The sequence below is a fragment of the Anomaloglossus baeobatrachus genome, chromosome 8, assembly GCF_048569485.1.
Source record: "Anomaloglossus baeobatrachus isolate aAnoBae1 chromosome 8, aAnoBae1.hap1, whole genome shotgun sequence".
Classification (NCBI taxonomy): Eukaryota; Metazoa; Chordata; class Amphibia; order Anura; family Aromobatidae; genus Anomaloglossus; species Anomaloglossus baeobatrachus.
Genome location: NC_134360.1, coordinates 166736415 through 166750219, shown reverse-complemented (window position 1 = coordinate 166750219; position 13805 = coordinate 166736415). Strand labels below are relative to the sequence as shown.

Here is a 13805-nt window from a genome sequence, read left to right as displayed (position 1 = left end):
CGCAGCAAACTCACTCAAGAAGTTCATTAAGGATCTCTGAATGATCCAATGTTGTCCTAAATAACTGATAATGATAAATATAAGCCACATGTGTGTAATAAAGTCTCCGTACAAATTCACCTGCTCTGTGATAGTCTCAGTGTTCTGTTTAAGGCACAGAGAGCATCATGAAGACCAAGGAACACAACAGGCAGGTCCGTGATACTGTTGTGGAGATTAAAGCAGGATTTGGCTACAAAAAGATTTCCAAAACTTTAAACATCCCCAGGAACACTGTGCAAGCAATCATTTTGAAATGGAAGGAGTATCATACCACTGGACCCAGCCGTCCATCCAAACTTTCATCTCAAACAAGGAGAAGACTGATCAGAGATGCAACCAAGAGGCCCATGATCGCTCTGGATGAACTGCTGAGATCTACAGCTGAGGTGGGAGAGTCTGTCCATAGGACAACAATCAGTCCACTGCACAAGTACACTGCACAAATCTGGCCTTTATGGAAGACTAGCAAGGAGAAAGCCATTTCTCAAACATTTCCATAAAAAGTGTTGTTTAAAGTTTGCCTCAAGCCACCTGGGAGACACACCAAACATGTGGAAGAAGGTGCTCTGATCAGATGAAACCAAAATCGAACTATTTGTGCACAGTACCAAATGATATGTTTGGCATAAAAGCAACACAGCTCATCACCCTGGACACACCATCCCCACTGTCAAACACGGTGGTGGCAGCATCATGGTTTGGGCCTGTTTTTCTTCAGCAGGGACAGGGAAGATGGTAAAAATTGATGGGAAGATGGATGGAGCCAAATACAGGACCATTCTTGAAGAAAACCTGTTGGAGTCTGCAAAAGACCTGAGACTGGGACGGAGATTTGTCTTCAAACAAGACAATGATCCCAAACATAAAGCAAAATCTACAATGGAATGGTTCACAAAAACCACATATCCAGGTGTTAGAATGGCCAAGTCAAAGTCCAGATCTGAACCCAATCGAGAATCTGTGGAAAGAGCTGAAAACTGCTGTTCACAAACACTCTCCATCCAACCTCACTGAGCTCCAGCTGTTTGCAAAGGAAGAATGGGCAAGAATTTCAGTCTATCGATGTGCAAAACTGATAGACACATACCTCAAGCAACTTGCAGCTGTAATCGCAGCAAAAGGTGGCGCTACAAAGTATTAACTTAAAGGGGCCTAATAATATTACACGCCCCAATTTTCAGTTTATTATTTTTTAAAAAAGGTTAAAATAAGCAATAAATATCGTTCACCTTCACAATTGTGTCCCACTTGTTGTTGATTCTTCACCATAACATTACAATGTTTATCTTTATGTTTGAAGCCTGAAATGTGGGAAAAGGTTGAAAAATTCAAGGTGGCCAAATACTTTCGCAAGGCACTGTATGTGGGCCTTAAGCCACTGTATCACATGAGTTGGTTACAGAGGAGGAATCTACTGGCCATTGCATCTAAGTCTGGAGTCACACTAGCGTATGACTCGCACGAGCGCAATGTGAGAAAATCTCGCATTGCACTCAGCCCCATATAAGACAATGCTGCAGCTCAGATCTGCGTTTAATGGACCGAGGAAAAATAATCACAGTATGCTGCGATTGTTTGCGAGAGTCGTATCACTTGCACCCATACAAGTCTATAGGTAAGAGAAAAACATAGGACGGCACTCGGATGTCATTCAAGTGCAGTGCGATATATGCTGAGACTGACAATGGAGGAGATGGGGGGATTAAGCCCTCCCTCTCCTCTGCAGTTCTCGCCCTTTCCTCCACAGCTGTGATCCGAACACAAGATCCAGTCACAGTCGCATGACACTTTGCTCACGCTCGCAGCAGAGATGGAGCCGAGGGTTATTAGCATATTCCATCTTTAGCACTCATATCAGACGCCATACGCAAGTGTGACCCCAGCCTAAGAGTTAGGCCATGTGCACACTAGAAATTGACTTTTTCTCAAGGAAAATTCGGACCCTCTTAAAGAATCCTGCACTTGCAGTAAAAAAACGCACCAAAACCGCAACGAAATCTGCAAGCGGTTTTGCCGTGGTTTGGTGCGGATTTGCCACAAGTTGATCCCTGCGGATTTTTATCATTATCTCTGGCAAAAATTGCATGTACCTGCGGAAAAGAAGTGACATGCACATTAATTCTGCAGTGGAAATTCTGCAGGTAAATCCGCAGGTATAAAAAGACGCAGTGTGCGCACAGCATTTTTTTATACCCATAGGTTTTGCTGGGGAATGATTGCACCAATGTTAGACACATTTTCTGCAGAAAATCCGAGGCAAATCCGCAAAAAAATCCACGGTAAATCCGCAGCGTGCGCACATAGCCTTAAACTTGTTTCCTCTGGAGCTAGCGCCAACAGTTGGAGGCGAGTGTTAACTATATCATATATATCTGAAGATATGTTTCTGTTTACTAAGTAACCCATAAGAATGAATTAAAAAACTGTGAAGTTTTTCCTAAACCTGAATACCAGTATGACTAATGGAAGAAAATAGACTTCTGATCTCAAACTGAAACCATGTGAGTATCCTTGACAGAAAAACTAGTTTTTGGTGCACTGGTATAACAAATAACAATATATTTGATATATTGATAAATAATGTATTTTTACAAGTTATTTACCTTTATAAATTATTACCCCTATAGGCGGTATGCACATGATAATTTTTGGTGAGTTTTTAACCCTGCACATTTTTGCTGCATCAAAAACACAGTGTTTTACAGTTCCAACAAACTGGATGAGATATATAGAAATATCCTGCTCACTTTGCTTTTTTTTTTTACACAGCGTAAACTGATCTGGTGCATGTTTCACATCCACAATATGTCAATTTCTCTCATGAGTACGATGAGTTTTAAGTATAGATTATCCTCAAAGACATGAATTAAATGCGGAAAATCTGCAGGTAAAAAATGCATGTGTTTTTCGTGCGTTTCCGCTGCATTAAAGCGCCAAAAACACAGGTAATCTGCACATGACTGTATCAATAACGTTTTGTTAAAGCCTAATAATAGAAGTATCAAAAATAAAAAAGATTAGTTTAAAGCTTTACACACCAAAAATAAGCTGCAGCCTAAAAAAAACGCAACAAAATTGCATGTAAAAAGCGCACTCAAAAATCCAATGAAAAAACCTCACAAATAACTTAATTGACATAATATGTGCAGAAATGGTGCAGAAAATCTGCAACATCAAAAACTCATTGAGGGAATGTAGCCTGAATTGATGGTTGTATAATAGCCTTAACATTGTATACATGTGTATATGTAATTTTAGGCACATATAATCAGCAAAAATCGAGACTAGAAATCTTATCATACTGCTGCTGGCAAGACAGAAAAAGTAACGTAGAAGATGGTACAGAGAACTAACCACACCTGGACACCCCCAAAACCATTTGGTCCAAGATAGCGTTCACATTCTTCAGCAATGTCATCCCAACGCCATTCAAATAAGTGGACAATAGATGTCCTACCACAGGCCACATTGGGATTGAATTGACATGTGCAGATCCCGAGCAGCAGCAGTAGCAGCAGCAGTGTCATATTGAGCAGCCGTGTGGCCAGTGTCCTGTACGCTGCATTTTTATAGCAGGAGACTATGAGGTGACCTCTGCTCAGAGCCGTCAGATGAGTAGTTGATGTTGCTCTTTACTTAGTAGCAAAGGTTGTGTGGATTGAGAAACGTTAATGCATCAGTACAGTCACTGTTAATTACCAGAATGAATAGAATAAACGCTCTCATGGATGAAAAAAATACAAAAACTGAATGTAATTAGACCCAAAACCAAGCATATCTCCATTGCAAACCCGATTTTTTTTTAACTGATTAAAAAAATCATTGTCGAACGTATTCTGAGAACTGTAAAATGATGACAATTACAATAACCTTGTTAAACGTCGGGGTTCAAACCTTTGAGCCTGTGCTTTGTGGTCAGCATATTTGTCCACAGCAGATACACCATTTCTCTGATGTTTATTATATGTTATCCTTGCTTTGGTCTTTTAGATAAACAAGTGTTTTCATTGCCGTATTTGTCTGTCCAGTCACCTTTCAGGTGCGACTATAAATATCTTCCCCTTGCTGGTGATATTTTCATTTGGATGTCCAGCTATACTAAATTTTAAGTCAGTGAAAGAGCAAGTAATGTTTATCTCTCTGCTGTTTTGTCTTTCTTTCTGCACCAAACTTCTGTTTCTTAGTAGGAAGTATGTGGCATAGAACCTTGCAGTATTTACTTTAGCTTTTCTTTTGTATTCTGTTTTTTTGTTACTTACCCTTGGAACTTTTTCTATCTCAGCACTTCTTCCTTTCTGTAGGCATATTTATCTCTGATCTTCTCTCTGGTTTCTTAGGAGGAAGGTGAAGCACTCGATAGCCATTCAGGCAGCATAGGTCTGGGTTACCACCATTTAGTCTGTGGTTAGGACCATTTTAGTACACACAGGAACCACTAAGGCATGTGGGACCCAAATCTCTATTCTGTACAGCAACCGGCAGGGTCAGTTGCAGTATTTTCAGTGCTTTACGAACACAATCATAAAAACCTCTTCATAAAAAGTCCTTTTTATAGGGCTTGCTCATTCTAGCTTATAACTCAGATGAGTGCTATCCATTGTTTTATCCGATATCACTCACGCCAATGTTATACTATGTACAGTAGCTGTGCCAATAAACACTTTTTTTCTCATGCTGAGTCAGCATGAGAAAAATTTAACTGCTTGCTGCTATTGACAGCTTATATCGCACAGCACACACCCATACAATTCAATGGGTGTGCGTAAATCATCGGACTGCACTCTAATGTCATCCAAGTGCAGTCCAAGATATACCGACACAGACAATGGAGAAGATGGAGAAACTAAAGACCCTGTCACACACAGAGATAAATCTTTGGCAGATCTGTGGTTGCAGTGAAATTGTGGACAATCAGTGGCAGGTTTGTGGCTGTGTACAAATGGAACAATATGTCCATGATTTCACTGCAACCACAGATCTGCCAAAGATTTATCTCTGTGTGTAAAGTGGCCTTAAGTTCTCCATCTTCTCAACTGTTCTCCAATTCTTGTCTGTGAGAAAATCGAATCACCTTGAATGACACTTGGCTTAAACTGGGAGCACAGTCAGTTTGAGCTGACTGTCATTTGCATAATGCATCTGAATTTCTCTGAAGAGAGTGTGAGCGAACCCTCACACAAGTTGTCCATTATTTTCCAGGTAGTTGTAAGCCCTGAAGGACAGTAGGAGTAAGCAGTCGGTTAGTCTGTCACCTCACAACAGAGATTCAGGACCACATTTTTATTAAAATAACAATAATAATGAAATATTTGATGCATATTACAGTTTTCATTTTGCACTGAATTATAATTTGCAATGATCACTGAAGTCACAAATATCTACAAGAGTTAAAACTGGAGGAGGAAATATCACATGACAATTTGTTTGCAAGTCGTTAAAGGGGTGGTTTGAAATCAAAAGAAATTTTCCACCTTAATCCTTCTATTTAGTGCCATAATCTAAACTATTATCTAATACACTTGAATTACAAATTCCCTTTCTTTCCCTGACTACACTATATAACAGCTTTTCTATTTTTTTTTCACTTCCTTTTTTATGATGCTTCATTTGAGAATACCAGTGCATTCTAGGATACTCAAACAAACCAACATCAGAGGGCAGATTCCCCCCTCCCTGAAACAAAGCCTCCAAAGACATTTTCATTTTATGGCTGAGCTAGTCCCAACGCGATGTGCATTGTGCAATGTGCACAATGACAGTGCAGCACGATGACAGCGCACGCTCTGTTGTCAGCTCACATCACCAGCAACAAATCAGCACCAAAGCATGTAGTTAGTGTGTGTTTTGAGACTATCCAGAGTACAGACACCAGCAAGTGATCTCACTTAAAGGGACGGCGTTGGTCTTCGTACTCTGAAAATTCTTACAATACGCTCTCCTTCTGGCTCATTACTAGAGATGGGTGAATTCACAGATGTTCGGGTTCAGCGGGTCCTACCAGACTTTAATAAAAAGTCTGGTTCGGGACTGGACTTGAACCCAAACATTTACCAAGATGCCGAACCCCATGGACAGTTAGGTCCATATATGTTTGGACACTGACGCAAATATATTTTTTACCTGTTTACTGAAACATATTCAAGTTCTAGTTATATAATGGACATGGACGTAAAGTCCTGACTTTTAGCTATCATTTGAGCGTATCCACATTAAAATTTTATGAAGGGTTTAGGAGTTTCAGCTGCTTTACATGTGCCAGCCTGGTTTTAAAGGGCCCAAAAGTAATTGGACAATTGACTCTCAGGCTGTCTCATGGGCAGGTGTGAGCAATTCCTTTATTATTTCATTCTCAATTAAGGAGATAATATACCTGGAGTTGATTTGAGGTATGGTGCTTCTACTTTGAAGTCTTTGCAGAGAAGTAAACATGCGGTCAAAGGAGCTCTCCATGCAGGTGAAACAAGCCATCCTTCATCTGCAAAAAAGCAGAAAAAAATAACTTCCGAGAAATTGCTACAATATTAGGAGTGGCTAAATCTACCGTTTGGTACAACCTGAGAAAGCAAAAAGCACTGGTGACCTCAGCAATGCAAAAAGGCCTGGACGCCCACAGAAAACAACAGTTGTGGATGATCGAAGAACAATTACCATTGTGAAGAGAAACCCCATCCAACCACGTGAACAACACTGTACAGGTTGTAGTCATATAAATATTAAAATCTACCATAAGAAAATACTGCATGAAAGAAAATCTAGAGGGTTCACTGCATGGTGCAAGCTACTCATAAGCCTCAAGAATAAGAAGGCTAGATTTGACCAACACAGTTCTAGAAGAATATTTTAAGGGCAGATGAAACCAATATCAACCTCTACCACAATGAATGAAAGAAAAAAAGTATGATGAAGGCATTGTACAGCTGATGATCCAAAGCATACCACATCATCTGTAACACTCGGTGGAGGCAATGTGATGACTTGGGCATATGTGGCTTCAAATAGCAAGGGGTCTCTAGTGTTTATTGATGATGTGACACAGGACAGAAGCAGCCGGTTTAATTCTGGGGTTTTCAGAGACACACTGTGTGCTCAAATTCAGCCAAATGCAGCCAAACTGATTGGTCAGAGTTTCATAATACAGATGGACAATGGCCGAAAATATTAAGCCAAAGGAACCCAGGAGTTTATTAAAGCAAAGAAGTGGAAAATTCTTGAATGGCCAAGTCACCTGATCTCAACCCAATAGAGCCGCATTTCACTTATTAAAGACTAAACTTCAAACAGAACAACTGAAAACCGCTGCAATAAAGGCCGAAAGAGCATTAAAAAGGAGGAACAGTGTCTGGTGATGCCCATGAATTCAAGACATCAAAAGAGATGCCAACAAAGAGATTTCCACTAAATATTAGAAATTAACATTTTATTTCCAAATATTTAAGTTGTCCAATTTCTTTTGAGCCCCTAAAATGAAGGGATTGAGTGTAAAAAATGCTTTAGTTCCTCACATTGTTATGCAATCATTTTGACCAACCCACTGAATTAAAGCTGAAAGTCTGAACTTCAACTGCATCTGAATTGTTTTGTTCAAAATCCATTGTGGTAATGTACAGAATGAAAATGTGAAAAATGTTGTCTCTGTCCAAATATATTTGGACCTCACTGTAAAGGGTACTTTACACGCTGCGATATCGGTACCGATATCACTAGCGAGCGTACCCTACCTGTCGGTTGTGCATCACGGGCAAATCGTTGCCCGTGGCCGCACAACATCGCTAACACCCGTCAGACGGTCTTACCTTCCCTGCGACGTCGCTCTGGCCGGCGAACCGCCTCCTTTTTAAGGGGGCTGTTCGTGTGGCGTCACGGCGATGTCACATGACGAACATCCAATAGCACAGGAGGGGCGGAGATGAGCAGTCGGAACAATGCGCACACCTCCTTCCTTCCTCATTGCCGGTGGACGCAGGTAAGGAGATGTTCGTCGTTCCTCCGGTGTCACACATAGCGATGTGTGGTGCCGAAGGAACGACAAACAACATCGTACCTGCAGCAGCAACGATATTTGGAAAGGGAGCGACGTGTCAACGAGCAATGATTTTTTACGTTTTTGCGATCATTGATCGTCGCTCCTTGGTGTCACACGCTGCGATGTCACTGGCGGCGCCGGATGTGCATCACTAATGACGTAACCCCGACGATATATCGTTGGCGCTGTCGCAGCGTGTAAAGCACCCTTAAGTCTATGGGGACCTGAACCTTGTGTTGTAAAATGGTGGTAGAATGGGCTAGGGGGCTGCAAAAGAGAAAAGTTATTCTTACCGAGTCTCCCACGTGGTTATCACTAGAGATGGGTGAACCGGTCGTGGTTCGGCTCAAGTTCGGTTCGCCGAACCGAGGTCTGGTTCGCGTTCGATTCGGTGAACCGGTTCGGCGAACCACTCGAACCGCATAGGAAACAATGGGAGGCAATCACAAACACATAAAAGCACCTAGAAAACACCCTCAAAGGTGTCCAAAAGGTGACAAACAACTCACAACACAATACAAACACATGGGAAAGTGACAAGGACATATACTCTTGCGAAAACAAAAGAGCTGGACAATGAAAAAGAGGAGGAGACACAGATATAGGCATGGCATGCCCTTCTAAAATGATGTAAAACACCGCAAGGTGACTCAAAGCGGAGTTTCCCTTTTTTCCAAAAATTGGGCCACACAGACACCCCTTCAGTGGCAGCACTTGTGCCCCAGTCGTACACTTCACAGCACATTCAAAAATATGCCATCCTTAACCGTCCCCAGGATGGCACCGAGGTAGGTAGCAAAGTTTTTACTGATCCCAGATCTGTTCATCTTGGATCATTTTTAGAAACAAAGCAAGCAAGGGTTACTCCAAGTGGAGTCTCCCTTTTTTCCAAAAATTGGGCCACACAGACACCCACCCCTTCAGTGGCAGCACTTGTGCCCCAGTTGTACACTTCACAGGTAGATTTGCATCAAGCACATTCAACATACACAAGCATTTACTCTTCCCAGGATGCTACAGGGGTTGTAAATTCCTTGTGGATCCATGACTTGTTCATTTTGATGAACGTTAGTCTGTCCACATTGTCACTGGACAGACGCGTGCGCTTATCTGTCAGCATACACCCAGCAGCACTGAAGACACGTTCAGAGACAACGCTGGCAGCTGGACACAACAAGATCTCCAAGGCGTAAGTGGAGAGCTCTGGCCATTTTTCAAGATTTGAAGCCCAAAATGAGCAAGGCTCCAGTTGCAAAGTCATGGCATCGATGTTCATTTGGAGATACTCCTGGGAGATTCACTCCGTGCACCACGGGTGTTTGGTGGAAAAGCCGAGTTAAGATCGAGTAACAGCTTTTGCTGATACTCCTGCATACGTGCGTCCCTTTCTATGGCTGGAATTATGTCACAAAATTTGGACTTTTACCAGGAATCTAATAGTGTGGCAAGCCAGTACTCATCATCACTTCTAATTTTGACAATACGAGGGTCATGTAGGAGGTAGTGCAGCAAGAAGGCGCTCATGTGTCTGGCGCATCCATGCGGACCAAGTCCACGCTGTGTTTGTGGCATAGAGGTGCTAACCGTTCTTTCTTCCTCTGACATCTCCCCCCAATCTCTTTCAACTGAAATTTGACTGAGGTCTCCCTCATCCGCTACGTCTTCCATGTCCATGGACAGTTTGTCCTCCATTTCTTCATGTTCTCCTGCATCTTCCTCAACATTTCGCCTGCTACCATGCGCCCTTGTTGATCCCTGTCCCCCATGGTCCCATGCCTGCCGCCTTGGTGATGATGAACATCTGGACCTTGGTGATGTTGTTGTCTCTTGTGCATATGAATCCTCCTGTAGTTCCTCCCCTTCCTGTTGTCCCACCCCCTGAGTCTGAATAGTGTTTAGCATGTGCTCCAGCATGTAAATGACTGGAATTGTCATGCTGATAATGGTATTGTCAGCGCTAAACATATTTGTCGCCATGTCGAAACTGTGCAAAAGGATGCATAGGTCCTTGATCTGAGACCACTCCATCAGGGTGATCTGCTCCACCTCTGCATTTCGTTGGCCCAGGCTATACATCATGACGTATAGCACCAGTGTTCGGCGGTGCTGCCACAGTCTCTGTAACATGTGGAGAGTCGAATTCCAGCATGTCGACACATCGCATTTCAGGCGATGAACCGGCAGGCCGAAAGGCTTCTGGAGCGATGCAAGTCGCTCAGCTGCGGCGGTTGAATGGCGGAAGTGAGCAGACAGTTTTCATGCTCTGTTCAGAATGCCATGTAGGCCGGGATAGTGTGTTAAAAATTGCTGAACAACAAGGTTCAATACGTGAGTAGTGTTGAGCGAGTATGCTTGTCACTACTCGGTACTCGCACGAGTATCACTGTACTCGGGCTACTCGGCGGGGACCGAGTAATCTCGCGATACTCGTGCTGTACTCGTGGTCTTCATCCCTGCATGTTGGCGCTCTTTTGAGAGCCAGCCCTCATGCAGGGATTGGCTGGCAGACCACTGCAATGCCACAGCCCTGTTAGTTGTGGAATTGCAGTGATTGGCCGGCCTGTACAGCGTGACCGAGCCTTTATACCGGCGGGCGCGCTGTGCTCTGCACACAGCCATCCAGACAGTCAGTGCAGGGAGAGTGTTGCTGCTTCAGGGAAAGGTTTGCGGCCCTTTATAGTTATTTCCGTAGCAGGGCTGCAAACAGTGTGACCAGAAGTCCTTCTCAGGACTATTGTAGTTGTATACAGGCAGGCAGGGTATAGCCAGGTCGGAGTACAGGAGCAGAGTCCTTCTCAGGACTATTGTTGCTGTATACAGGCAGGGCAGGCAGGGTATAGTCAGGTCAAAATACAGGCTAGTGACCAGAAGAGTCCTTCTCAGGACTATTGTAGCTGTATACAGGCAGGCAGGGTATATAGCCATTCCTAGTGGTGACCGTATACCAGCCTTCATCACCATATCTGGGGCTGGTGTACACAGTCTAAAACAGTCCTGATAGTGTCAGACTTCTCAGTAATTGTCGCTCCTAAAAACCTGTTAGGTTCTTAGTGCGTCCATGCTTGCATTTAAAAAACGCACGTGTGTGCCTGTCGGTGGCAGCGTACAGGTGCACTTGTGTGCGTTTTGCACAAACTTGGATATAACGCACAAGTCTAGTGAATAATACACGTCAGTCAGCAGTGTCTGATAGTGTCAAACTTCTCAGTAATTGTCGCTCCTAAAAACCTGTTAGGTTCTTAGTGCGTCCGTGCTTGCATTTAAAAACCGCACGTGTGTGCCTGTCGGTGGCAGCGTACAGGTGCACTTGTGTGCGTTTTTCACAAACTTGGATATAACGCACAAGTCTAGTGAATACACGTCATCACAGCATTGCAAAATACGCAAGGGCGTTAGCAACGAACAAGGAAGTGGACGTGATGGTGGTGCAGGCAGAGGCCGAGGTCGTGGGCAAGCTCTAATTTCGCCACAACAAAGGGCCACATCTACTCACTCGCACGTCCTGTCCCAAATTCTTAGGGACCGCAGCAGTACACCGCTCTTGAACCAAGACCAGTGTCAACAGGTTGTTAGTTGGATAGCGGATAATGCTTCCAGTCAGATAGGCACCACCACAAACACTCTGTCTTCCACACGGTCAAGTGTCAGTAGCCGTGATACTGCACCGCACATTTCAGAACCTGATCCTCCTTCCTACCACAAGGCTGAGTACACGTCCACGGACATTACTGATCCCACACTTGGACACTCGGGAGAGCTGTTCACGTTTCCATTCGCACATTCTGGCCTCTTGCCAGCTCCTGTTGAAGTGGGTCATGAGGAGATCGTATGTACAGATGCCCAAATATTTGAGCAGCCACGTTCTCACGAAGTTGGCAATGTGTCTCAACAAGGGGTGGACGATGATGAGACACAATTGTCAGGAAGTCAGGAGGAGGAGCAGGGTGCGGAAGAGGAAGACGACGTGGTGGATGATCCAGTAACTGACCCAACCTGGCAGGAGGATATGCAGAGCGAGGACAGCAGTGCACAGGGGGAGGGAGGCGTAGCATCCCAACAGGCAGTAAGAAGCAGGGTGGTGGCCCCAGGCAGAAGTCAGGCAACCGTTCCCCGGAACAACAACACGACAAAAGGTGCCTGTACAAATGTTAGGTCTTCCCGAGTCTGGCAGTTTTTTCAGTTGGCTCCAGATGATTCTAAAAAGGCCATTTGCAACACCTGCCGTGCCAGCATCAGCAGGGGTACCAAAACTAGCAGCCTGACCACCACCAGCATGATCAGGCACATGTCAGCCAAGCACCCGACTTTGTGGGAGGTACAACAGAGTCGAGGAGCAGTGCTTGCTGATGTCACTGCTACGTCTTCGCTTGTTGTGCATGCGAGCCAATCCCCTGTCCATGCTGCCTGCGAACAAGCCTCCTCCGGCCCTGCACCTGCAGTTGCCTACGCAGAAATAACACCATCATCAAGCACGTCCTTGTCCCAGCGTAGCGTTCAGTTATCCATTCAGCAAACCTTTGAACGCAGGCGCAAATACACTGCCAACGCCCCACATGCCACAGTTCTAAATGCTAACATTTCGCGACTGCTTGCGCTGGAAATGTTGCCTTTTAGGCTGGTGGAGACAGAAGCATTCCGCGACCTGATGGCGGCAGCTGTCCCACGTTACTCGGTCCCCAGCCACCACTATTTCTCCCGGTGTGCCGTCCCCGCATTGCATAACCACGTGTCACAAAACATCACACGTGCCCTGAACAACGCTGTTTCAGCCAAAGTCCACCTAACCACAGACACGTGGACAAGTGCTTGTGGGCAAGGCCGCTACATCTCGTTGACGGCACACTGGGTTAATATTGTGGAAGCTGGGACCCAGTCTGAGCGAGGGACGGAACACGTCCTTCCCACACCAAGGTTTGCAGGCCCTACCTCAGTCAGGGTTTCACCCACACTCTACAGTTCCGGAATGTCATGCTCCTCAGCCTCCTCCTCCTCCTGCGCATCCTCATCCACTTTACCCTCCACACCAGTCCCAAGCTGGCAGCATTGCAGCACTGCCTCGGCGAAGCGGCAACAGGCTGTGCTGAAGCTAATCTGCATAGGAGACAAACCCCACAATGCAGAAGAGGTGTGGACAGCTCTGAAACAGCAGGCAGATCACTGGCTCACACCTCTGAACCTAAAGCCAGGAAAGGTCATGTGTGACAATGGCCAGAACCTGGTGGCGGCTTTGAGGCGAGGCCAGCTGACACATGTTCCATGCGTGGCCCATGTGCTCAACCTCGTGGTTTGGTTTCTAAAGTCATACCCAGAGCTGTCTGATCTGCTGGTAAAAGTTCGCCGCCTGTCTGCACATTTTCGAAAGTCACCTACTGCTTCAGCCGGCCTTGCCGGCTTTCAGCGCCGTTTGCATCTTCCGGCTCACAGACTGGTGTGTGATGTCCCCACGCATTGGAATTCAACTCTGCACATGTTGGTCAGGATATGTGAGCAGAAGAGGGCAGTTGTTGAGTACCTGCATCACCTAAGCCGTCGGGAAATGGGTCAAAATCCACACATAACACCTGAGGAGTGGAGATGGATGTCCAACCTATATACCATTCTCCAAAACTTTGAGAACTCCACCAAGATGGTGAGTGGGGATGACGCCATTATTAGCGTCACCATACCACTTCTCTGCCTTCTAAAACGGTCTCTGCTCAAAAACAAACATGATGCATTGCAGGCGGAGCGCGATGAGTTG

At 44.9% G+C, this 13805-nt stretch overlaps 1 protein-coding gene across 1 annotated transcript in view; it reads right to left on the bottom strand.

Annotated features, from left to right (window-relative positions):
- The window catches only part of LOC142249347 (pancreatic alpha-amylase-like), an 89389-nt gene extending 85820 nt beyond the window's left edge, over positions 1–3569 (bottom strand). The window contains exon 1 of the mRNA XM_075320972.1: positions 3402–3569. Within this exon, the coding sequence (XP_075177087.1) occupies positions 3402–3569 (168 nt within the window). The remainder of the gene's footprint in view (positions 1–3401) is intronic.
- Between the last annotated feature and the right edge of the window lie 10236 nt (positions 3570–13805).